Here is a 27,715-nt window from a genome sequence, read left to right on the forward strand (position 1 = left end):
CGAGTTCTTCATCCTTTCAACCATTCCAGCATCCTTATACATCAAATAAAATATATGTTATTGAAAGCAATGCTTTGGTTTCACATAGCAGTTGCTAAAAATGACTCATATTTACTATTTTAATTATATGCCACCTTTCTCCCAAAGGAGCCCAGGACAGCAAACATGTAAGTGATAAAACAAAACACCTAACATGTTTCTGAAATTGATGTGGGTGGGAACACCAGTCTTATTTTAATAAAATTTCCTTTTTCATATATTGTACTAAGCATTCGGCAAATCTTGGTTTCCCTATATTTACTAACTTGTTTTCAGTAAGTGCTGTTATCATTACATCCAAAGAAAACATCTGAATAATCTCTCTCAGGGTACTAGTGGTGAGTCAGATTGAACCACCAAGAGTCACTCATTGTTCAAGCTTTGCCTTTTTCCATAATGTTGCGATATAGGTCCATAGGGCATCATGAATTCTCATCTTTCCGCAGGGCCTGCAAGACAGAGCTGTTCCACCTGGCATTTGGTCAGGGCGCAGCCTGACCCCCTCCTCTGGCAATCTTTACAAAGCTTTAGTTTATGGTTGCCATCAATTTTGATTTTAATTCATTTTTATAATGTTTTATAATGTCATACTGTTTTAATGTTGTTAGCCGCCCTGAGCCCGGCTTCGGCTGGGGAGGGCGGGATATAAATAAAATTTATTATTATTATTATTATTATCCCTTGAATATATTGTTTGACTGAAAAGGATCAAGCTCTGTTCTCTGACAAACTGTCTTTTTATCTTTCTTGAATGTTTGTAAGCAGCAATATTTTTCCTCACCTGCATCTGATGAGAACAACCTTTTACAGCATCTTGTCAATCACATAGTAAGTCAAATACTTTTGTACCATCACCTTTGTATAAAAAAGAAACCATATTGTTCACATGATGTTCTTTTCCTCTTCCCTCTAGTCCTGTAAGAACTCAGGGCTTGCAACTAAAAACTACTCTAGAATTACTGCTTAGGACAGTGGTTCCCAGTCTTTTAGGTATAGCAATCTACAAGTCCAGATTCACTAGGTTTAACGTCCCATCCATTTATTGTCATGTGAGTTTTGGACCTTCCAAACTGCTGACTTCCCTCAACAGCCATCGGCTTCATGCCTTTTAATTCCAACATTGACTGTTTTATAACCTATACTTGAAGCATCCCAGCAAAAAAAAGGACATATCACCCCTATTAATGTGCAATTTGTTGAAACATTTAGAGTACTTCTAAATATTTAAGAGTTATTCACAGTTTTGTTACAGGAATGTTAAGAACACCAATCATCTGATTGTAGGATATTGCTTCGCAAGGTCTAAAAAAATTATTCTACAAAGCATCCAATTACTCAAGGAGCATTAGATATTCCCTCCCCCCCAAAAAATTCTAATCACTCCTGGTCACACTGTTAACTAACACTAGCAGCAGATCCAGTGGTGGTTCACTGCGGGTGTTTGTACAAGGAGTTGGTCTTAGTGACTGTTGCAGCTTGTCTCTGATGTGCAGGTGCTGAAGGTCATGCATCAGAGGCAAGCTGTGGGGGACACTCCGGGGGGGGGGGTGTCCCTGTGCAAGCACCTTGTGGTGCAACAGTGATTGGAACCATCACTAGCTGCCAGAGAGTGGTTCTCAAGTGTCAAAATGTAAGACTTTTCCAGTGTTCGGTTGCAAGGGCCAAAACATGCCAACATAACAAAAAAGTTGTAAGAGGTATTCATCATACCAGTTAAAGACTGTAAGCAATAATTATTTCAGGTTTACATATGAAGCCCATGGGCCACAGGTTCAGAAACAGTGCTTTAGGGACCACCTCCCAGTGTGTTTTCTTAGTTTACAACTGCTGTCAGAGACAATTAATTTATGTGCATTTAAATAGCTAAGCATATACAAAAGCAAGAACCACTTGTGCCCTTTCTCCAGATGCACAGGCTAGAGGAAACAGCCAACCAATTTGCAAAGGCAGAATTCAGAAGTTAGGGTTTGGTTTTGGTTTTGTTTTTTTAGACTTCTATAATAGAATAATTCGTTATTAGAACACCCTCCATTTAGGAAACAAGTCACACATATTCTCCTTTTTTATGTGCACATCCAAACCCGAAGGTTATTCAGTCACTGGTAGTTAAGGGCACAATTCCAAAAGGTTCACCATGTTAGTCTGTTGAAACAAAACACAATATAGCACCTTAGATGGATCTACAAAAGGGCTGCAAATACAAGCAAGTTCTTCAATTTACACAAGCTCTTGTGAAAAACTATGCACAAACTTACTCTCAAACATTTTATGGGTCAAAAGAATTTATACATGATAACCTATATTTTCCTTATTCACAGCTCCTTATAAACTACCCTTTGCATGTGAAGAGCCACTGGGTGTGTGTGGGGGGGGGGGGCTTTGGGTGCTGCTGGCCCTGGCTGGGAGACACACAAGCTCCCAACATCTGCACCATGTATAGCTGTCTCAGGAGAAAGGAGGATTCTACCGAACATGAGTTATTTATACAGAAACATTTTCTCCTACAGCTGCCCATGCATTGTTTGAGGCAGGGGAAGCCATGTGATTACAGGGACAGTGACAAAACCTCTTTATATATACATTTCCCAACAGTAGTTTAAGCTATTTAAATTTGAAATCTTTTTTGGTGGCAGAGTAACAATCAGAAAACCGCTGAAGTCTATAAAGATATCAATCAGATTCTGAATGACAGAAGAAACAGCACTTTTCCATAAACATTGCTTATACATTGAAGGCACAATCTCCTCCTTTTTCCATGAAAGAACAAAGTGTATTTTCTGCCCATGTGAGATTTATATTTTAAAAACAACAACGGCAAGGAAACTACTAGCAGCCTGCATTTTGTTCATAAAAAACACTGCTTCTACAACTGATATTGGAGTCTATGTACATGTGCATATACAAACTCATGCACATAATGCATGTGCCTTAAACACACTTATGCAGATGGAGGACCAATATTTCATGTAATGGCACATACATTGTTACCAATGTATTGGTTGAGGTTGATTTCTTTATGTAATGGACAATGCCACTACACAGAGAACATTTGCATTTGTAAAGAAAGGCACAAGAGGCACTGGTTTAATAATTAAACTTTAATTAGGAAACATACTAGCAATTTCAGCACACGATCTCAGGAGTCACTGGGTACACAATCGTGGTTAGATCCTTACACAGGAAATTTGTGTTACTGGTGTCAGTGTTGCAGTTAATGAAAATGAGAAGTAATTGGGCAAAGAAGTTGCAGGACCAGATTCCAAGTTATATTGCAAACTGCTAAAGACTCTTTACGGTACGTGTAACACAATATGCTTGCTATATTTAATACAAAACAAAAAATCTTCCATGATGGTCCTCTTAATTCCAGACATATATTTGCCAAGCACAGTATAATTAATTAACTTGTTACTCTTAAACTACATTGAAAAATAAGTAAATGGTTTGGAGACTTTGATGTTTTGCAACCAAAATAGGCTGGCTAATTTTTCCATTCCAGTTCCCATTCCAGTCTTTAAACTATCTTAATCTCCTGCCCTCAGATGTTGACCTTGTAGGAACAAGGGTCATAGGTTAGAAGAGACAGACCGCAAAAGATCTGGACTATCAATTCATGCCTGAAAGATTTCTCTCCTACAAAAGAAACCACTAAAAAGCAAATTCCAAAATCTGACAAAACAAGTCATAGAAAGCACAAGCCCACTACAACATTTATTGAAACTTGCTGAAATTCTGCTATTTTTAAAATGCCTAAAATGGCTAGCTCTTTTTAAGCAGTATTTCAACATATTCATTATAAAATATTACCAAAATCTGCCTTTATACCAGGGGTGGGAGAGGGGGAACAGCAATTGTGCTTTAATAATTCTGAAATCTAATTAAGGCCACTTAATGGGTTTACATGTTTTATTTTCTTCTAGCCTGTTTACTGAGGTTTTCAGTTGTCAATGATGTGTCTTTAGAGCTATTTATTTCTAAACAATGGATTCCTTTAAAATGTTGGGGCATTGGGTCAGTCTGCTTATCAGTGACAATGCAACCAGTTTCATTTTAGCTGCATTTTAACAATTATGCAGCTTCTCTTTGGATTGCTTGCAGAAAAACGAAGTGTCTCTCTCTTCAAAACACTTCACCATACTTTTCTTGCACAAATTAAGCACTCCTTCAAAAGAGGCTTAATAAATCATTATAATGCTTATGTTTAAAAATGTAAGACTAGAAATCAATCCTGTTTGGCTCAAGCTAACCCAGCATTCAACTTTCTGGTTTCCAAATTATGAAGAGTTAATTCTGCATCTTGCCTGTCTACTATGGAGCTCAAAGTAGTGTTTTGGCATTTTTTGACGTAGGTCAGGCTGATCAATAGAAGCAAGCTAGCCAGGCCACCCAGTGAATGGGGACTGGAATACAGGCTTTCCACATCAAAACCCAGCATTCTATTTTCTAAATAAAAATAAAAAAGCAACTCCACTCACACTTTAAACCTTGCACAGCAATTTTGCAAGTCCTCAACACTACGCTTACTCAGTTCACAGATATAACAGACTAGCATGTTAGAGAACAGGGTTCACATAACCAGCCCCATCAACAGAAGCCCACTTGTGTGATGGGACTTTCCAACCTCTCTCGTCCTCCAATATCAGCTCTCAGAGGGTCAGGGGAACCCCAGAACAGTGGGGCAAAAGAGAGGGGAATAGTTCCATCTAGCAAGCTAAAATGCTGGAACAGGGAATGATTGGAACAGGGAGACATTTAATTCTTCCCAGAGTTGGGTCCTCACTGCTACCATGTGCTAAAATTATGAGGCAAAGGCAACCAAATCCACACAAGTAGTTGAATTCCTGAGAGCTACTCCCAATTCTAGCAAAGCAACCTCTTTTCATAGCCTTCTTAAGGAGCCAGTTCCCATCTGTTGCTTTTAACTGAGGTATAAGGAACTGGTGGCCCACCAGATGTTACTGGGCTACAACTCCTATCATCCCTTTTTAAAGTCCCCCGCCCCTAAATATCAACATGGCATTGAATTCTAAAGCCAAAACAGAAAGTGTTTGTGGACATGGATGATTCTAAATTTATATGCAACAAGCCTGCAACAAGTTCCCCAGAAAGCCTCATTTTCTCACAATGATCTGGGGTGTTCAGTTATTTTTTTCCTATTAGTTCATTTTGTTGCAACCAAGCTTCTATGCAGACATTGTCTAAAGCTTTCCATTTACGAGCTACAAGAAGTCTTACTATAACCAGGATCGGAGTTATAGCGTTATTTATACTTCAGCTCTTTTAAGCTTCCCTCAAGCAGAGTTAACAGTGCTAACTGAGGGACACGTGGGACTGTCTGTCCTGTGATTATTACACTAATCTTCCAGGACAGTGTGACCCAAAACCACAGTAATTGATATGTCACATGACCACCACATATGGTAAAAGGTGCCCAAATTTGATCATATTCCCTCCGACATTAGGACTCGCCCAGTAACTCCCATTATCCTTAATCACAGGCCATGCTATTTGGGTCTGGTGGGGAGTCCAACAACATCCAGAGGACCACAAGGTATTCATTCTGTCTCAATAATTGTTTCTTCCCTTTTATTCATGGCACATGTGGAGAGAAGAGACTCTCAGCTTTAATCTAGGACTGTTTAAGTCTTAATGGGCACTGTGTAATGTGTTTTGACCTTTGTATTGCAATGTACACTGTCATGTATCTGAAGTGAGAAGTTTTCTGTCTGGTGTGGTTAGGGTCCAGTTTAACTGTCAATGTGGGGCCTGACAGCAGTGAGTTAAGCTGCTGAAGCTTAAATGGAGACAAATACGGGCAATTTGGCTAGGGGGTTTTAATATACAGTCGTACCTTGGAAGTCGAAGGGAATCCATTCTGGAAGTCCGTTCGACTTCCAAAATGTTCAGAAACCAAAGCACGGCTTCTGGTTGGCTGCAGAAAGCTCCTGCAGCTAATCGGATGTTCAGCTTCCAAAAACAGTTCGCAAACCCGAACAGTTTGCGGCATTCGAGAGCCAAAACATTTGGGATTCAAGGTACGACTGTAGTAGGTAACTGCTCCTTTAAAGCCAAGCCATTTTAGTAAACATTAATAGCTGCATATACATTGTGTGAAGTTGTGTGAAGCGACAGTGTGAAGTCATTGAAGTGTAAAAAAACACTGTACTGTTAACCGGATCAACTTGTGTACCTAATAATCTTGTGATAAATAAATGAAAATGGCTGAATGGTGGCAGGAAGGTTTAGTAGAGCCAATGGGAATGGTAGTTTAGTTTTGTTAGTATAGAATAAATAAATAAATATCTGCTTTCACTCCACAAGGGGTATTAGCTGAACAGGACTTTTGCCACAGGCACAGGGATGTGGATTGTGGCTACTCTGTCCAACATAAATGCTGGCAGATGCAGCTCTATAAATTTGTGATAATTCTAAATAGGATTTTTTTTCTTTCAACATGCAAGCCATTTAAAGTGCATGTATCAGACATATCAATATGACAGACGAAATCAAAGTAGCCCAGTTAACTTTGATGTAAAGGGTACTGCAGCATTAATGGCAGGCAATGAAACGAGAGCAGTCTGTGGTTTGCTATTGTTTGCCAACCTGTCTGAACTCCATTACATTGATCAGCATTTAAACTGTCCGAAACCTAAAGGCAATTCTACCCACCTCTAAAGCCACCGAAGACTATTCTTTGAAAAACTGGATGTAATTTTAATCACTTTTCATACCCTTCTCTGAATGCACTTCTTGACAAAGGCTCCACGCTATGAGAACAAATACTAAATACTATAAATAAATGTGAATCAAAGAGAAGAATTTGCTTAACTCAGGGGTCCTTAAACTATGGTCCGCAGGCCAGATCTGGCCCACCAGGGTCCTAAATCTGGCCCACCCAGCCATTGCAGAACCGGCCACTAAGCTGGTTAGGACTAATGGACTATTTGGGGTGGAAGAAGATAACTAGGTGGATGAATGGATGAAGACAGACACAGACAAAAGACTGGGAGTAAATGGGCACTGTGGGTTGTGTCTGCATCAACATGCACATAGGAAAGGAGGAAATGCCTACATTTATGAGCAAACATACATAAAATTATCCTTTGCAATAGTATGACTCTGTTTAAACCAAAAATAGGGAACATGTGGTCTTCTAGATTTTGTTGGCTAGTTGTCAGGGATTCATAGTCAGCTGTAGTCTACAAACAATGGGAAGCCCAAAGTGTAGACACGCTGTTCTGGAAAACAGGTTTAGTTATGTATTGTAGGTCAGAGCTATAGCTTCTTAGGAGGCGGGTGGCGCTGTGGGTTAAACCACAGAGCCTAGGACTTGCCGATCAGAAGGTGGGCGGTTCGAATCCCCATGACGGGGTGAGCTCCCGTTGCTCAGTCCCTGCTCCTGCCAACCTAGCAGTTCGAAAGCACATCATGTGCAAGTAGATAAATAGGGACCGCTTTGGCGGGAAGGTAAACATCGTTTCCGTGTTCTGCTCCGGTTCACCAGAAGCGGCTTAGTCATGCTAGCCACATGACCCGGAAGCTGTCTGTGGACAAACGCCAGCTCCCTCGGCCTATAGAGCGAGATGAGCGCGCAACCCCAGAGTCGGTCACAACTGGACCTAATGGTCAGGGTTCCCTTTACCTTTACCTATAGCTTCTTATGATGGGAAACAAGATACCTCTAGAAAGACTAAGTGCATCTCTGCACCTGTCAAAGCCCCTGTCAGGCGAGGCCAGGTTTTCTTGTGCTAGTGATGGGTCCTTTCATTGTCTTCCATATAATTTCATAGGGCGACTTGGTTTTGTATGTTTTGTGGTATTTTATGCATTGTGATTTTCTATTATTTTTATTGATTATGGATTAGTAATTCTTTATTGTAGTTGTAAACTGTTTAATTATTATTTGCTGATGTTTACTGTTTACTATTAGATTCTAACAGGTTATTGAATATTGTTTATTTGATATAAATTGTTTAATTTAAAGTTCTTGTGACTTTTTATATTGGATATCAGATTGTTTCTATAAATGTTTGATTTTTTTTGATTTTTTTTATTTGTGTTGGAAGCCATCCAGAGTGGCTGGGGCAACCCAGCCAGATGGGTGGGGTATAAATAAAAAAATATAATATATATATTATCGTAATTTTAACTTAAAATGGATAAAACACACTACATTAAAGTTTAGTGAAACCAACCATAAACCAACCTAGATCTCTATATTTTCTATTTTGGCTGTTCCTTGATCTTAATAATAGTGCCAGAAGCACATTTTCAGATTTCAACACACACAAACGCTCTGCCTGTAACACCGCAACAGCTGACATTATCTGGATAATTATTACAGAAATCTACACAGTATAGTCTTCTCAATAGGTTCCATTCTCAGTTGAGCATTCTTTCACCACACCTGCCTCTGGTAGGAGCTCTTTCTCTCTCTACCTTGCCCCCTTCTATCTCTATTCTTAGCCCGCCTGAGGTCCTGAAATACTTAGGACCTGTCATTATTCTGTTGCATAATACAAAAGAAATTTTTTAACCAATTTGAGCTAGCAGAGCATGCTGACCTCTGCATGTAACACTAAAATTACTTTATGAGCCAAAGACATGCGGCAGGACATATATACAGCGCAGTACATGTATGTGAGGAAAACTAGAACCCATTTCCTGTACCAGAACCGAATGTGAAATGCAACAAATCATCATGGCAAGAGTGCTCTTACACATATGTAAAGTCCCACAGAGCAAATACATGATGTACATCTGGGACAGATTGGTCCATCTTGATAATTATTATCAACACTGCCTGGAACTGGCTCTCCCGAGTTTCAGATCAGGCCTCACCCAGTCCTACCCAGAGAGGCCAAGGACTGAGCTCAAAACCTTCTGCATGCAAACCACCAAGCTACAGCTCTTCCTCATGGAAGGAATCAGAATATGCCATTTCCAGAATCACAAGTTAAGCCATTCACATCCTTATCATTGCATGACTGCATCTGAGTCTGCAGAGAAGCACAGTGAATAAAAGTTTTCCAAAAGATGTAAAAATAGAGGGAAAAAATATTTACCTATCTCCCTTTGGTTTTCTTTTCTGTACTGTTTTTCCTTTGGGTCGTCTCTCACTTCCTAAACAGGGAATCCCACCTGGACCTGTTACCCGTATTGATTCAAGTCCTTTGGAAGATTTCTTAAAAGTAAATTCCACTGGTTCTCCTTCTTTTAGGCTTCTAAATCCTTCCATGTAAAGCTTGCTCTGTGAACAGGAAACATATTCTTAGTTACCATAGGCTTAGGGAAAATAGAACAATACTGAAGTATGTAAAAAAACAACAACCCAAAACAAAACCTGACAACATAATTATATTTCTGAAATATAAAAACTGACTCCTTTTATGAACATACATAGGCACATTTAATTATCTTTTTTGCTTAATTCATTTAAATGAACTTCTAGCAGAACAAAGGGTACCTAGGACACTACACTACAATTAGTACCATTTCATTGTGTCTACGGATTAGATGTAGATTTCAGCAGGGCTTCATGGTGGATGTAACTAAGAATTATTATGGATTTTTATTTTTTTATGAACAACTGAGTACCTGCTGGGGAAAAACTGGTTCATAAGCTCTAAATATATACACAGAGAAACTCTTGGAAAACACTGGCTAGCTAAAGTGTATTTTAAAGTGTTGCTAAAAAAAAGTTCTGTTTCATATTATCATATTATTTATTTTGATATACAAACAGAAGTGAAGAGACTTCCTAAAATGTGAACAGTGGAAAAGGTTCACTTTTGAATCTTTCTTATCTAGACATTGAACAGCACTTTCAGAACAAAGGCAAAGGGGTGGAAATATCAATTTTTCAAACCAACACAACTTCCATACACATCCATAACAGAAGTGGGAAAACCTCTCATGAAAATGGCAAATAAAATCACATTACAATTAATCACCAGTAAATCTATTATGCTACCATGAGTTCAGTATAGATTTTTTTCTTTTTGCTTGATCCATAAAAGCATACATTTTAAACCTATTACTGTTAAGGTTATGAAGCGGAACAGCAATTTCAATGACTTTCTAGGATTTACTTTCATTAGGAATCCTGTCAGTTTTGTGAGAATACAAAACTTACGGCAACTTCTAAATGAAGAGAATAAATAGCTGGAATGCCATTTACAAACTAAAAAGAATGAAACCTTTAAGCACTGTGCCCCAGTTCTCACACAACACTAATCCATACCTTAGCATTGCAGGAAGAATCAAATGCTTCCCCTTCTCCACCCTCCTGCAGGGCCAGGAAAAGGACTTTGCCAGAATTTAGTTTCACTTTCCCTGTATGTCATCCAACTTCTCCCCTAACCTAGACCAGGGATCATGGCTTAAAAACAAACTGGTTAAGTTTAACAAGACAGCTTCAGAAACCAGTGTTTGAAGTTCACGGTTTTTTTGTTCTGTTCTGATCAGAGTTTTGTTTTTAACCCATAATCCCTGGATAATTCAAGGAAAGCGTTTCTCCTGGATATGTGAGAGACGGAGAGGGAAGTGGGCAGCATATGAGCGCAAGGTTTCAAGGCAGCTCTTTCCTGTTTGTGCAAGTAGCGCTATAAACCAGGGTTTAATGGCCATATGAAGTGGTGGGTGGGCACTTGGGGGAGGGAATGTCTGCCAGTGCTGTGGCCTTGACACATGTGTACCCTTTGCAAGCAGGAATAATGCTTGTGATCGCACAATCTTTGCTTTCAAAGTCTTTTCCTGCCAGGGTAATGTCTCTCCATGCACCACAAAAGAGAGAAGTGTTTGGTGACTGAGGAGCACAGTTTACATGGGGATAAATATAACATAGTATTTTTTTAAAAGATATATAGTATTTATTTGCAGTTACCTTATTTAACAGCACTTTGAGAACTGCTTCAATAGGTAACAGTTACTTTTAATCTGTTGCATTCACTTTAAAAGATGTTACCGTTGCCTTAAAACTGATAATTCTTGCTTCCAGAGAGCCCTAGTTCTCACGCCTTATGCAAAACTAGGAACCCAATTCTCAGTTTCTCTTCCCTCAGTTAACTCACAGATACCTAGGTGAGTGAAGGCCTCTCTCTGATCAGGGCTCACTGAAAGATTACAAGGTAGGACAGTCCCTTAGCTGTCACTCACTGGACTCCGCCACTGAGGCTGCTACTTTTTCCCTGACAGGCTTGCTTCTGCTTTCCTCTGAAGTCCCTCTTCAGGTCAGGTGCTGGAAAATCAGCCACACAGATGTCACAGTTGTGTCTCTGAAGTCTTTCCTGCTTCCTGTGACCAGCTGACAGCTGCTGTCATTCTGGCCAGCAGCTCTCCTGGGCAACTGCTTTGGAATCTCCTGCCTGGCTTCCCTCAGCGATTTTCTGCTCCCATCTGCCTCTTCCTATACTCTTCATTCTCTTCAGCCTCTGACCAAATGACTGACTACCAACTCCCCACTATTCACCCTGTGCCTGCCTTTATATCCACTCTACTCAGAACCCTCTAGCCAATCATCAGGCTCTTCCTGGAAATCCAAATCCTTTTTGGCCTATAACCAGACCAATGATTTCAAATGGAACGTCTACTAAAGGACCTAGCAGAATTCAACTCCTTTTCAATTGCCATATACAGTGGTACCTCGAGTTACAAACGCCTCAGGTTACAAACGCTTCAGGTTACAAACTCCGCTAACCTGAAAGAGTTATCTCGAGTTGAGAACTTTGCCCCAGGATGAAAACGGAAATTGTGTGCTGGCAGAGCAGCGGCAGCAAGAGGCCCCATTAGCAAAAGCACGCCTCAGGATGAGACCAGTTTCAGGTTAAAACAGACCTTATGAATTAAGTTCATAACTAGAGGTACCACTATAATACTCATATAAAAGCTAGTATATCAGGTTACGTGCCATAATTGAAATACTCACAAATATGTGAGCCAAACCCATCTTTTGAAATTGCAACAACCTATCTGTTTCTTGGCAGACTGCCATCTGAACCACATATATTACATCTGTTCTGGCTTTATAGTCAGGGGTAAACAACCACACAGTCAGCCGTTTTTTAAATGTCAAAAAGCTTTCATATCCTAACAACATTCTTGCATTTGAATTTACCTCATAAAAATACAGTTTTGTCACAACTTCACTGCTGGCCTTTTAGCAATGCACCTCAAGCCTGGCTTTTCAGGTATGAATTTGGACTACTTGTGACTATTTTTGCTTAAGTGTTACCCAAGCTCTGACTGAGCCATTCTTAGCTCTAATATCCCAACTGACAAACCATGGTTTGCAGAGGATCTGTAAGCCATGCTTTGTGTGCTGTAGCTCAATGCAATGTCTGAACTGAGATAGCATTGGTAGTGGATGATATAGTGCAGGCACTCTGGTCAGTTGCACTGTTGCTACTTCCTGGGATGGAGAGGGAAGAGAGGCCAGGTGGCAGTAAGGTCAGCGCAGCGCAAACATGCTGGCAGAGGAAATCCAACCAGTGCACTGGCATCACCTCCTCCTCTACCTCCTTGTAAGCAGCAGTAAGATCAGTAAACATCAGGACCGCAATCAAATATGAGTTTATTGCATTAGTTTAACTAATTACAAGGCTAGTGCTTCTGTCTTATTTTCTAATGTTCTGTTTACACTGCACTCAGCTATTTTGTCATGTCTGAGACACCGTGTGGTCACGTTGCACTAAATGACATTTGCACTGCAACAATGAGCATCAAATGACCACAAATGTCAGCCAAGATGCTGGTTCTGCCCACCTGTATGCACATGCACACTACTGTTCTCCCCATACATCAGGGCATCCTTCTCCCTCTACAGCCTGCAAATCTTCTAGCACACTTTACTCGTTGGGCAAAATAACCCCAAAAAAGTGAGCCTTGAAATGGGGGGGGGGGGCAGGAGGAAAGAGAGAGCACAATGCATGCCAGTATACTGCCTTAAGGCTCATGATGTGAGTGGCTGTGGCATTGACCCATTTAAACTGGAAGTACAAAACTCCCACTATTTCCTGGGTTAAGGGGGCTACAAACAGGTTATCTCTATAATCATATAACATGGAAATGCCACTAAATTTTTTATAGCTAGGAAAATGGCAGGAAAACTGAAGCTGCCCAGAGTGACTACAGGGGCAACCCAGCCAGGTGTGCTGAGTATAAATAATAAAATTGTTGTTGTTGTTGTTGTTGTTGTTACTACTACTACTACTACTACTAGCCATTCACCTGGGCCACATTCACATGTCAATATCCCACAATACTGTCTGCTACTGCATACCATCTAGCAGGGGTGTGGGAGCTGAGGCTCTCCAGATTCTGATGAACTACAGTCTCCGTTATTCCTTGCAATTGACCATGCTGCCAGGGGCAGATGGGAGACGGAGCTCGCATAAAATGAATCAAAAACATAACTGGCCAGTAAAATTTCATAATAAAGAAATAAATATACAACCCTGCACAGAGCCTCAAAACAAAAGACACAATAAAATAAACAATACAAATCACATAGTCTAAAAACAACTAGCAAATACAAGAGTTGAAGCCCCCAGCCATACACCACAGCAACTAAAACAACTTACATTACATTTAAGCCAGTGGAAAACAACAAAAGGACAACAATAAAGGGTATCTGTGACCTCCCAAAACTTGCCTGCTAGGGTAGAACTGAAAATCTTGTACAGATCTGCCATTCAACAGATTTAGCTTCAGAGCTATAAGTTATTACAGGATTTAGCTCCTGTGCCCTTATTAGTTTAAGCTGATGCTTTAATTAACTAAATAATTAGATAAATGAGTGTTACTTACCCTCTGGTCGATTGGCTGCTTAAGCTTAACTCACCAGTTAGCTACTGTAGCAATAATTGCTAATTGAGCAAGAAACAATGCCTGATAAAATAATCCCTTAGTGTTTTGTTTTGTTTTGTTTTTAAAAAGTGTTGCCTTACATATTCTACCAGGAGCATCCTCTGCACAAATTCCATCCTTCTGAGAGTCCCATTAATTTCAGTGGTCTTGTACAGAAGACGTTTCTGATGCATTGTGCCCAGTGTCAGTGGGTGCTTCAGAATCTGACTTAAATTCACAAAAGGAAGGAAACTCCAAGTTGGGGCTCTTTATGGTTATCTATTCTCCTCTTTATATGCCTGTGTTACTCCTATTAGCATACAAGCATGGGAGGGAGAAAGGGCTCCCATAATGAGCCTTAATTCAGAATTTCCTCTCTTTTGTGGGCTTCCAGTCAGGGTCCGAACACCTGCTGATGCACCATGCAAAGCTCTGGAGAAAACACACACACATTTCGCTTATAGAAATTCACCTTGCACGCAATATTTTCCTTGCATTTCATTTCATTGGTTTGAGAAGCACAAGCTTATATCATTAAATTAGCATCACAGCCAGCCTTAAATATAATTTTTAATTATTAAAAAAAAGCCAGTAGTGCCTAAATATTTCTTCATAGTTTATACTGGCCATTTTTTCTGTGCATGGGAGATTTCTCTCCATATCTGTCTACAGCCATACGGGCAATATAACATATGTGGAGGAGAGATTCATGGCGTGGTATTTTTCTGCAGATCTCAAAAACATATTTCATTGGCACTGGGAGGCTACAGAGCTTGTTACTGCCAAGATATCGGAGTTTCCTAATCACATGCTACACTGCTTTTCTGTGGAAGTGGATCACAATGCCTGCCTGCCTCCCTGCTTACCATACACACCTTCTGAAAAAGACAGTAGCATTCCCAAAAAAACAAGCAAACTGAAGCTGGCAGCATACTAAGATTTATGAATCCACATAGCTTAACTATTAACATGTTTTTTTTCTGGCCAATACTGAAGGATCTTCTGAATGCAAAGGTAATGAATCAGCAAACTATTTGCATCAAAATAAGTACATTTATGGCTCAGGCTCCTGGAAAAACATCTTTATTTACAGCACACATACAAAGACACATTCTGTTGTTGTTTTGGGTTTTACTACTGCTAATGATGATGGTAATGATTCAGTTTCCAAACTAGTCTACCCAGACATCAGACCTAAACTGGAGCTCTACATGTGCTTGTGGAAAAAGAACGAACTTGCAAATATTATGCAGCAAAGAAGAAGCCAAACACTCCTTGTGCCATGAACTGTGCTTTTGCTTCTTCTACAGCACAAGCCTTTTCAGAGGCTTCACAAGAGAAATTACTTGTACATTATGGCCACATCTGTCAGTGCACATGAAACAGCTGGGATTCTGCTCCTCTTTAAAGTCCACTTGATAGAGATTCTAGTCTATTAAAGCCCAGGTCTGCATAAAACCAATAAATTACGTGAGAAACTAAAGAGTTAGCAAATTATATTAGGATAGTATATTTACTATTTTTAAAAGAAAGAAAAGAAAGAAAGAAATTCCATGTTTTAAAATAGTATATTCTCAGTGAAAATAATTCTCAATTATGATGGAATAATTTTTTTAAAAAACATCTTGGATAAATAGTCTCTAACTGAGAATTTTGTGTCGTGCAGCTAGCAATATTTTCAGACCAAATTTGTTTTCCTGAAATATTAAATACGGCAGTAAAATTATAAACATGAAACAGATGCATGTTGTTTATGTTACAGTAATAATTGTTTTTAAAAAAGACAAGCTGAATACCCATTAATTTTATATCCCAGCTTACAGTTTATCAACATTATGAAATGTAGAAACATTTGTGACTGAAAGTGCATATGAAGCACAGGAGATAGATAAATAGATAGATAGATAGATAGATAGACAGACAGACAGACAGGCAGGCAGATTCACTGCTTTCTATAGCATTATTAGTGATGTTTCTGGCCAAAGCAATTTTTACTAATTATGTATTTAGTTCAGAGATAACGGTTTTACAGAAACTGCAGATAATTGGTTCTTTCAGAAGTTTAACTAAATTAGTAGTAGAAATATATTACATTTTTAGAAACAATGTAATATATACTTTAGCCTGAGCCAACTGCCTGATAGAAATGGCATATCACTTAAAATATTTAACAGGTATCTGAACACAGGGAGCTTATAATAGTGACTAACCATCTCTGGAAATGTGTTGCAGTACAGGAATTAATTTACAAGTAATTCAAACTCATAAACAGAAGTCTAAGATGTAATGCCAAATTTTGCATAAGAACTGTAGACAAGTAAAAAGAAATCCTACCTACCTACCTATTACTAAGGCTGTAATGTTCTGCACAGTTGTGCAACTTTCACGCCATCACAGGGCATGGCATTTCTGCCTATGCTCATGTGTATCAACATTTTTCAAGTAATGATTAACTTTTTCCTCATTTGAAGCTGTTGACGAATAAGTACATAGTGTATTAGGCTTGCTGGTTAATGCCAAGCCAAGCTGATAATTTGCATAATATTTTCATTTATGATCATAGTTTGCAACCAATGTGTTTTTTTATAAAGCCAGTTCTGAGGAAGTTGCCTGCACTATTCTTCCATTCTAACTGAGAATATTGTATTGCCAGCAATGAAATAAATACATTGCATGAATAGAAGATCACTGCTTACAGCTCAGTCTGTGAATGAAAATGGTCATAAGGGACCTTTAGAGCAGAGTTCGCCGCTGTTGTCATTTATTACTAGGCTTAAAAATGGCAGTTGCTATAGATAATAATAATAATAATAATAATAATAATAATAATAATAAATGTATCCAACAGATAGATACAAAGAAAGGCCCTATGAGGTTATATTCCAACAGGAAAGATACAGACTTCCCACCTAATGATCACATATGCAATGATGCATCAGATTTGGACGAATCCTGAAGGTAAGCCAAGATGTCACAGAAGGATTTTTGGTTTGCAAAAGGCAATGTGGGGATGTGGACAATGTGGCCTAAGTTGAAGCCAGGTCCCCTGAAGCGCTCTGTGGCACCTTGGTAACCCAGACGCTAAAAGATGCTGCAGACAAGCAACCGCTGAAAGAGAAAGTAATCTCTCTAAGCTGGTCATAACACCAAGGTATGTATCATAACAGAGGGAGAGCAACACCACAGTGGGGACAGAGAAGCGGAAGAACTCCATTGAGCCCAACAGGGCACACTTGTAATCAGTGTGCTTACTTTTATCTGGGAAGCAAATCCCTTGCAGTTCTTTCCATCTCAAAATTAAATATGCCTAGCAAAAAAGCACCTGGATCAATATGTCTGCAATCTGCCATTTTTCTTCTGCAGGAGCATTTATCTCACATCTATAATTTTCAGGCCAACCATCCACATAAAACTAAGGGAGATTAAGTGATTTTTTAAAAACCAACTGAAAGCTAACAGCTGCCATTCCAAGAAAATCATTGTACCTATCCTAGAATTAGGGAAGAATTATGTTCTCAGGAGGGCTAACATTTCTTTTTTATTTCTTTCTAAAATAAGATGTTAAATGCTGTCTAGAACAAAAATTCCTGGAGCTATGTCACAGGCTTTATCCATTTTGGAGAGGTTAGGATGCTTCCAAATTTCATTCATTTTTGTCAAATGGGGAAAAGGGTTTTATATAAAATTTCTGAATAGTGAGGGGAAACAACTAAGCAGATCTGAATGGGTCCCAAGCCAAATACAGTGGTACCTCGGTTTAAGAACAGCCCAGTTTACGAACTATTTGGTATAGGAACTCCGCAAAACCGGAAGTAGTGTTCTGGTTAGCGAACTTTATCTTGGTCTACGAACAGAATCTGAATGGTGGAAGGGCACCGACAGTGGTTCCCTCATTAGGAAAAGTGCGCCTCAGTTTAAGAATGGCTTTGGTTTAAGAATGGACTTCCAGAATGGATTAAGTTCGTAAACCAAGGTACCACTGTATGTGAACTGCAAAGTGCCTCAGAGTGAGGCAGGCTGCTTTCCACAGCCACAAATCAGGATCCAAACCAAGACTTGCTGTCAGTGTACACTCCTACCAAGAAGCCCCAATACATTCTGTTCACACAAACAGTTCACACATTGCTTAAACTATAGTTTAAAATAAACTATGACATGATATTAAAAAAAAAATGAGCATTTAAGATCATCCACCACTCCTACGTGTTCTCAACCAGGGGTAAACAAACCAGAGACTGGCTTCATGGATCATGCTAATCTGCACTCACGGTTCTCCCCACCACCACCAAACAAACCATGAGCTAGCTGCTATGAAGAAGCAAGCTTGGCTCACACTTCTTGTGGTTTGGTTGGGGAAAAGAAACCAAGATTTCTGGTTCCCATAGAACCTGAAGTCAGTCTCTGCTTTGTTTCCTCCATGAAGCTCTGAAGGAAGCAACAGGGTAAAAGGAAAGCACATTATTTTGAGTAGCTATGATTTAAAATTATACGGGACATTGGTAACTTTACTGAGATGTGTGGGTTGTGGATTTAAATTCTGTTATCATACAGGATTACCATTAAAAAAACAAATCAGATAAAACCATAAATATAATTGAGGCATCAACAAACCTAAACATAATTTCCCCATGAATTCTAGGCCCTTCATACTAGTTTAGCAGCATAGTCTCCAAATTCTGCATGTATGCAAACAGTGTTATAAATATGCTAATTTCTTCTTATCGAGAATGACTCTACAGTATTTGAGTAGCCATGTGGTTTAAATGATTTCTTATTAATCCTGATACTTCTCTTCTTTTTCCATTGAGTTTCTCATTTTCAGTTCCAAGTCTGGCTCACATTTTACTATGTTTGCATATAGTTACAATTCAGTTCAGTAACCTAAAGCTTCAAGGGTTCCATAAACTCGAAAAGTATTTTAAAGCAAAGCTCTCTCCTTTCTGCCACTGACAACAATACAGCTCCAAGGCAAGGCTTGACCTGACCACAACACAGGATACCATATCCACATTGCATAAATAACACATCCACTACAAGCGTAACCAGCTGCACTTTACCAGCATTTTGGAGCTTGGGCATACATGGGAGAGCCATTGGCATATGTTTAACTGAATGGCTTTTGTTAACTGAATACAGGCATACCACTTGTGAAACTGTTTCCACTTAAAACAGTTAAAGATGCTGTGTCAAGGCAATGATAACTGAAAAAGCATTCCCTTCTTGCTGCCATCAATGCCACAACAGACTGTGAAGACTGTACTTGGGTTTGACTTGGTCATCTGCTTCTCTTCTAGCCATCTTTCCAGCTTCATATAACCAAGGAGCTGACTGGCTTCAATTCCCCAGGAGAGGGCACTTAGGAGCAATAATAAATACCTGGCATCTCCAACTCCCAAGAGACTGTAATCTATTCCCAGTATAAAAAAAACTGGCCATGATCTACCCATTGTCATTGGAGGGAGGAGGAGCGTGGGTGGGGTGGGTGGATTGCTCAGAGTTGTTGAGCTTTTTGGGGGAGGATTGCACAGAGTTTTTAAGCTTTCTTCCTGTAACTTTTTGTACACAATAAGGATCCCACAATCTACCAGGATCAGCCAGGGATCTACCAGTAGATTACAATCTACTGGTTGGACATCCCTGATATATACCACCAGAGTCATCTCTGCATTCCACAGCTAACATAAACTACATCAGCCATACCAACTGCAAACTCCCTCTGCCTGAATCCATGGATCGCCAAGACAGACCAACCCAACTTGCCCCATTTGCTCTTTGCAAAATGTCAAGGCCACTGAGTCTAAAAATCACCCAAGTGATCTACTTATGGCAACTCGATTATTGAAAATCCTTCCAAGTATAGATCACCAAACTGCCTTGCGAAGAGCATTTACTCCAGCGTATGTCTTGCTATGTGTAGTAAGTCAATGTTAATTTTTAATTTTTATTAAATTTCTATACTGCCCTTCACCCAAGGATCACAAGGTGGTTTACAATATAAAAATATAAAAATACATATAGTGGTGACCCGCAAGACGAACGCCTCGCAAGATGGAAAACCCGCTAGACGAAAGGGTTTTCCGTTTTGGAGGCGCTTCGCAAAACGAATTTCCCTATGGGCTTGCTTCGCAAGACGAAAATGTCTTGCGAGTTCCTGCGGGGTTTTTTTTCCTTTTCCCCCCTTTTCCTAAGCCCTAAGCCGCTTATCAGCTGATCCGCTGATAAGCCGCTTATCAGCTGATCCGCTAAAAGCCGCTAAACCACTAATAACGCTAATCCGCTAAGCTGTCAATGGGCTTGCTTCGCAAGACGAAAAAACCGCTATACGAAGAGCCTCACGGAATGGATTTATTTCATCTTGCGAGGCACCACTGCACTACAGAAACAAATAAAACACACACACACAGATTGCCAAAGAGGAACATGTTTGCCTGGCACCTAAAAATATGTAACTAAGGCACCAGGCAAGCCTCTCTAGCAAGAGCATTCCAGAAACAGGGAGCCACCACAGAAAAGGCCCTCTTTTGTGTTGCCACCTCCTCTCATGGGTGAGGCATATGAAGAAAGGCCTCATATGATAATCACAGAGTCTGGGTCAGTTTATATAGGGATAGGTGTCATTGAGGCACTGCGGTCCTGATTTTTATCAATATGTATTGCTTGTATTATTGAGTAGTTTGTTAGAAAGGTAGGATTCAAATGCTGTAAATTGCTTTGAGATAATAGACCAGCCCAGTGAATGATAGTCATATGGTAGCCCTGAAATCCTGAACCATTCCTTTTCCAATTCTCTGTTCCTCCACTTTCACTATTTATGTCCCCCTGCCACAAATTAAACAACCAATTAAACCACACACCTCACCCCAGTCTTTGCCAAATCTGATTTGGCACATTATAACAGTAAGCAAGATCTAATATTTTAAAACATTAGAGGAGTTTGAGTTGTCTAAACAACAATAGGGCAACTATTGTGGCACACCTATTCAATATGGAGATTGCCCAGAAACCACCAGCCATCCCCAAGACTCTCTCAAGTGGAACTCTAGCAAGACAAGTTGCTGACCAGCTATTATTTTTTCTCCTAATTCTTTGACTTTAGCCATTGTTCTACATATTTCAAGTCTCCAACTTCTGCATATTTTAGATCCAGAACAGTTATCTGTTCTTTGCTGGACTTTTCACTCTCTGTACTATTCCTTGTATTTCTGAAATTCTACATCATCTTGTCTGTCTTTTCTTGATGATTAGTTACTAGCTGGCCTGTTCCTGTCAGTTTTCTATGCCTGCCACTCCACTAAATCTGCTTTGACTCTTATCACTAGTAATATATTACTGGTGATAATTTCAGAGTCTTTTAGAATTATCTGATTTTTACACAAATTATCTTACTATTTTATTGTCTATTTTACCTTCCATTAGCTTTTCAAGTAACATTTATATGGGTCGCTTTTGTATGCAATCTGGTTGCTCTTTACTCATTTCTCCCCTTTTATTTCTGGCTCATATTCTTTATTTCCTCCCTTCTCCTGCTGTCCTTTCCAAGGGTCAGTCCTAGGACTTTTGCTTATTTGTGTTTATTTTTTTTATCCTTTTGGCTACTACTATACATTCATGTGGGATTATTAATTTTTCCACAGATGAATTGCAAGTCGTTTTTTGGCCCATATCCTTCTGCTTTGTTGTTTAATCTTGTGCTATGTCTTGTTGCTGTTTAATCTTGTCTTCCTCACATTTTTCTTAGATTAAGCACTTCTAAAAATGAACTTCTCAACTGTCTTCCTGATTTTCTGGCAGCAGTTCCTTCACTTATTTGATTTATTGCTTCTGCTATCATCTATCCTTTTACTCAGGTGTACAGTCTTGATTCTCACCCCGAAACCTTTAGCCTACTGCAATACAGTATTATTGCACTCTAAAACATTTCTAGACTTCATCCTTTGCCAAGACATTACTATATAATTCTCTCTCAACTTGACTACTGCAGTTCGTTTTCTCACTACCATCCAGTTATATCTCCATCCTGCTACTCATGTTATTCTTTTTTTTTTTACACTGACCATGCATTTCCTTTATTGTATAACCTTTGTCTTCCCTTTTCTCAGTTTGCATGTCATGCTAAGCCACATTATGGCTTAGCATGAATGTGCAGCTTCCTAGAGAGCATACTGTGGCTGTTTTGCTCCTCCTGCTGCCCACTAAGCCATGCTTAGGCTTAATGCGTTGTCCCTTCCAGACAGGCAATGAGCTGTAAACAAAGGAAAAGCTATGGCTTGGCTTAGAATTATATGTTGACTGACCTGGGGCCTTCAATTTAAATTACCTTTTCTTTAAAAGTGACCACATTCCTTTTACACTTACCATTCTTTCCTTGATTCTCTGTGACTCTCCTCAGTTCTTTCCTTTTAGTGCCAAGTTTCTATTTTCTTAGCCAAGGATCTCTTTCTTTTTCACCTGCCTACAACTTTTATCTCAGTCTTCCTTTCTGAAACTCCCACTCATGCACCTCCCTTTCCCACCTTTTTATCATCAACCCCTGAAATGTCTCTTTTCATATCTGCTTTACTTTTGCACAACACCGGGATGCTAAGTGCTACAAAAATAATACACATTATTATTCATCTAAAAAGGGGACATTGCTATACACTGTCTCCAGTAAAAGAGAAATATTTATAGCTCAACAACCCAAATTTCCTGATGAAACATTAGCCAGGTAAAACTATATGCTGGGGTGGAGAACCTTTCGCCCTCTAGATGCTGGGACTCCATGCCCCATCAGCCCCAGAGTGCATGCCCAGGGGCAGGTCTGGTGGAAGTTGGCTGGAGTCCAGCTACACCTGGAGAGCCACAGGAGAGCCACGTGCAGGAAAGCAGGAAAAGGTATGGAGAAAGTGGATAGAGAAAAGCTTTTCTACCTCTCTCATGACACTAAACTCAGGGACACCCAATGAAGCTGAATGTTGTAAGGTTCAACAGAGAGAGAAGAAAGTATTTCCTCATGCAGTGCAAAGTTAAAACTCACTTCCATAGGAGGCAGTGATGGCCCCCAACGTAGATGGCTTTAAATCACTGGACATGTTCATGGAGAAGACTATCGATGGCTATTGGCCATGAGATGACTATGCTCTGCCTCTACAGTTTGAGACAGCATCACTTCTGAATGCCAGTTGCTGGAAACCACAACAGGGTGGGGAGTGCTCTTGTAATAGAATCCTGCTTGTGAGGTTTCTCACAGGCATCTGTGTGGTCACTGTGACAACAGGATGCTGGACTAGATGGCCTGATCAAGCAGGTTCATTTTATGTTCTTTTCTAAGCCATTGGGCCTTCATGTGCAAACAATTCCAGCTTTGCCTTACTGTAAACAAATGTTATGTGCAGCATTCCATATGGCTGTACACTAATGTAACCATATGGAACAAAATAGTCAGCCACTCTAGCACCATTGAGATGGTTAAATAAGTTAACCTAAAATAATAATCAGTTGGTGCATATTCAATAAAAACAGAGCTTTCTACACAACTCAGTTTATAAAAATGTTATTCCCATGTGAGGTGTGTGTGTTAGAGAGGGGTGGGGGACTGAGGGCTACAGGAGCTGAATCTGATTTTCTGTAAGATTCAGAAAAGTGAAGATGCACAGTTAACATTTAATGTACCCAGTATTCCATCAGTTTGACAAAGTTGTAGAATTTTCAGATGTAACAAAAACCAAGGATTTCAAATCTGAAGTTGCACATATAAATACACAATCTATGCACTTTTTTTTTTTAAAAAAAGATGGTTGCCGCTGAAATTTTTAAAATCCAGGGTTTTATTCCACAGGAAAAGTTGAAAGAATGAAAAACACATGTACACTTAACATCTCCTGACATAAACCAGATTTGAACCATTGACCTTCAGATCTCCTTTGCAAAGGCCTAACAGGAGCAACAGTTGGTTGAATTCTAAGCAAGTCACTGGCAAAGGACTTCACAGATTGCAGAGTCAATTAAGCAGCTATTTGTTAGTTTGCTGCACCAGAGGGAACAACTTGGCAACAACTAGGATCTGGGGCTGCCATTTTAAAACTCTGCATTCTATTTTATTATGATCTTGTCTTTTCATTGTAATAGTGTAACAATTATGGAAACATGAAACTATTCAGATCTACTTATATTTACAAGGTTATCATGTGTGAATGACAGATGGGACGGGGGAGAGGGAGATTTAAAGATTCAAATTTCGCTCCTTGTATTATTTCTCAAAGCTAACAACAATCTCTTACTTTGACTTAGGTGTAACTAAGATGTTGCCATTGCCAGACTGTGTAAACAACAAGGGAAATATATTATTTTCTAAAATCTAAATACTTAGTTGGTACAAAATGTCTCTCACTGATTAGTTGGTGTTTTTTTTTCAAGATTCCTATTTTTTCAAGAAGGAAGCATTGGTGGTTCAGTGGTAGAATTCTCGCCTGCCACGCGGGAGGCCCGGGTTCGTTTCCCGGCCAATGCAACTTCATATTTTAGGGACGCAGGTGGTGCTGTGGGTTAAAGCCTCAGCGCCTAGGGCTTGCCGATCGAAAGGTCGGCGGTTCGAATCCCTGCGGCGGGGTGCGCTCCCGCTGCTCGGTCCCAGTGCCTGCCAACCTAGCAGTTCGAAAGCACCTCCGGGTGCAAGTAGATAAATAGGGACCGCTTACCAGCGGGAAGGTAAACGGCGTTTCCGTGTGCGGCTCTGACTCTGGCTCTGGCTCTGGCCAGAGCAGCGATGTCACGCTGGCCACGTGACCCGGAAGTGTCTCCGGACAGCGCTGGCCCCTGGCCTCTTAAGTGAGATGGGCGCACAACCCCAGAGTCTGTCAAGACTGGCCCGTACGGGCAGGGGTACCTTTACCTTTTACCTATTTCATAAAGAAAATCCGAACCACACAGAAAAACCTTTAAGAGTCAAATCAACAAACCTCCTAGACTTATATTTTGTTTACAACAGTCATCTGGGCAGGATGCTTAAAGATAATATAGAATGGCAGATAGGTGCTCAAAGCCAAGCAGTTTCTTTCACCCTTGGCAAAAAGGATGTATGTGCCAATACAGATATTCTTGTCTTTATGAAGCTCATTTGAGAACCGATTTATATTGCCTCACACCCAACAGTAAATTTCATTGCTTTTTTAAAAAACAACACAACTGTAACCTTGGGCTGGTGGAGGAAATCTTAATGTGTTGAAATCCTGTGGAACATTTCTTCAGGTGTTCTCTGAGTCACAGAGTCTGCTCCCCCCCCCCCCAGTTTCCTTTTCAAAAAGAAAAAGAGCAAACTTTAAAAACTAAAATAAAACTCTGTGATGTTCAGTGCTGGTATCCACTGAATATTTCTGTCAACTGGGGTGTGCATTAGCTTTGAATGGGGGCAGAATAACAAGATGAATTGGGATGATTTGGGGTCTCTCCCCAAGGTTAAATCATGTCAATAACTCTCCAAGTCAGGGCCTGCAGAATGTCTCATGTTGCTTTTTTGTTGTTTCGTTCTATGTTTCCTTATATCTCTGTGTTTCTGTATGTCCATGGGCTTTTTCAAGGCTGTCTTGAATGTGGCCTGCAGGTACTGAAGAGTTCTGTATTTATTTTTATTACTGAACAGCCATGAAGGATTTTTTGAAAGGTAAAAGCTTCATTTAAAAACAAAAACAAAAACCCTACATTGCTCTGCTTTAATAAACAATCCCTCAGCTGCTGCTAGTGCCCCTGCCCCAGAGCTCTTGAGAATTACAAAGGGAGCATTCCAGATAGAACTCCAGGCTTACAACATGAGGCTATCTTGAAGGAACCAAGAAGCATTAGAAAGTTTTTAAAAATATACAAGCAAGAATATACACCACTCAACCACATGTTATCTTAAGAAAGAGAAAAGCAAACTGTTGCAACTCCACTGAAAATATGAAACTAATATAAATTTAGGAATTTTGTCAATCTAATAAAGATATTGCCCTAATATGAATTATGGAAGGAACACTTTCCCCAAAACCCAGACACTTTGGAAGGGCTTCCTGTGGTTGTAAACGTCATCCATTTCTGCCAAAAGGGGAAAAAGTTGGAGCTGTTCTTTTGATTCCCCATGACAATGATTGGGAGAATACAAAATGTCTTGAAAGACAAAACTGACATGGAAATGGAGAATGTACAGAGCATCTTAGAAATAAATCAGCATTTTAAAAATAAACAGATGCAAGGTGAATCTTGAGGCCCATGCACACACCTAACTTTACTTACTTATATAGTAGGAATTATACATGAGTGACAAAATACCCTCAAAGTGGTTTACAAAAAAGATATAAAACAACAAAATAGATAAAAATTTACAACCATACTTTAAAACATACAAATGTTAAAATACTGGAACAGATTATTGAATAAATTAATAAACAATCAATTTTGATTGGTGAAACATAAAATCCTCCCTTTTATTATTAATTTGCTGTTATTGCTAATTAAAACAAGCAAACTGGACAGCTTGTTCATTTTTTTCTACCTCATTTTAAACGTGATTGAACCATGCAACTTAGATGGATTTGTTTAAAGGTGATATAGACAAATACATGGAGAATATTCTTATCAATGGCTATCAGCCATTAGAGATACACAGAACCTTCAAATTTAGAGGAAGTATGTCCCTGAATACCATTTGCTGGGGAAGTGCTATTGCCTTCATAGTCTGTCCTTGGAGTTCCCAAAGACATCAGGTTAGCAAGTAAAAAAAAAAAAAGCACCATGTCTTATATTCTTATGTTTATTATTCTATGTTTTAAAATAAAATACATATGGGAAGATAAAGAGTTAAACAAAATACTGATCATCATGTAACTCCAGGACTCACTTGAATCTCTACAGTTTTCAGAAAAATAGTACAGAGTAATACACAGGTGTAGTCAAGCCCTTAAACTTCATCCTGCTTTTCAAAACACCCCTCACACACACACTGCTTCAGATTTCTGCAGTTTTATCTTTGCTGCCATTTCCTTCAGTCTTCCCACTGATACATTATCACAATGGCTCTCTTTACCACAGTTAGCCTTGTCATGTTTGCAACACTATTATTCCTCAAAGCTACACTGGTTCCAGTTCAACATGCAAAAAATCCCAAACTGACACTGGTACTTGTGACCCTGTTCATATATAATTATAAGTCATTGTTAAGCATTAAGAGAATGAGCCTCAGGTACATACATTCCTCCTCCAGAACTGCTATAAGCAACAACAGTTTAGCCTTGTTTCTGAACTCTAAACCATGGTTAACCTTAAGTATGGTTAGTGAAAACAGGTGAGCTTCACAAATGCTGGCCTGAAGTTGGCTTGTCTCCATCAACTCTTGTTAAAATTATCTGCTTTGTCTGGGTTTAGATGACACAGCAAGCTGTAGTTAACTGAAAATACAAAAATGAGCCTAGGCTTTGCTATGACGCTAAACTTTAGTGTTACACTTGAACCATCCAACTGTGTTTGAAAAACATGAGTGAAAAAGAATCTTCACAGATTGATTATAAAATCAATCTAGAGGGATTCATGAATGAAAATTTTAAAAACAAAAAATAAAGAGGAATTACAGGAAAGAGCAAAATTTTCCAAAAAACTAATTCCTTTCCAACTTGCACCCAACAAACTCACATACGAAAGGAATATAGGGGAGAATAATAAATTCAGCTTTCTCAAACATTTCAGATATTAATATTCCTAAATAAGTTAGGAAGTTCAGTGTTGCCACAGATGAATAGAGAAAAATACTTAATTCACACTTTAGAATAAATACATACATAAGATCATGCCCATCTTCATCATACATTTTAGAATTTCTATATAC

At 39.4% G+C, this 27,715-nt stretch overlaps 1 protein-coding gene across 5 annotated transcripts in view; it reads right to left on the reverse strand.

Moving 5' to 3' along the window:
• LIN28B (lin-28 homolog B) overlaps positions 1-27,715 on the reverse strand; it is a 99,698-nt gene that overhangs the window by 25,926 nt on the left and 46,057 nt on the right. For all 5 annotated transcript variants that reach the window (XM_079971752.1, XM_079971753.1, XM_079971755.1 and 2 more), the window contains one exon: positions 9,105-9,289. In XM_079971752.1, the coding sequence (XP_079827878.1) occupies positions 9,105-9,289 (185 nt within the window). The remainder of the gene's footprint in view (positions 1-9,104; positions 9,290-27,715) is intronic.

This window comes from Podarcis cretensis (assembly GCF_951804945.1).
Source record: "Podarcis cretensis genome assembly, chromosome: 3".
NCBI classification, from domain to species: domain Eukaryota; kingdom Metazoa; phylum Chordata; class Lepidosauria; order Squamata; family Lacertidae; genus Podarcis; species Podarcis cretensis.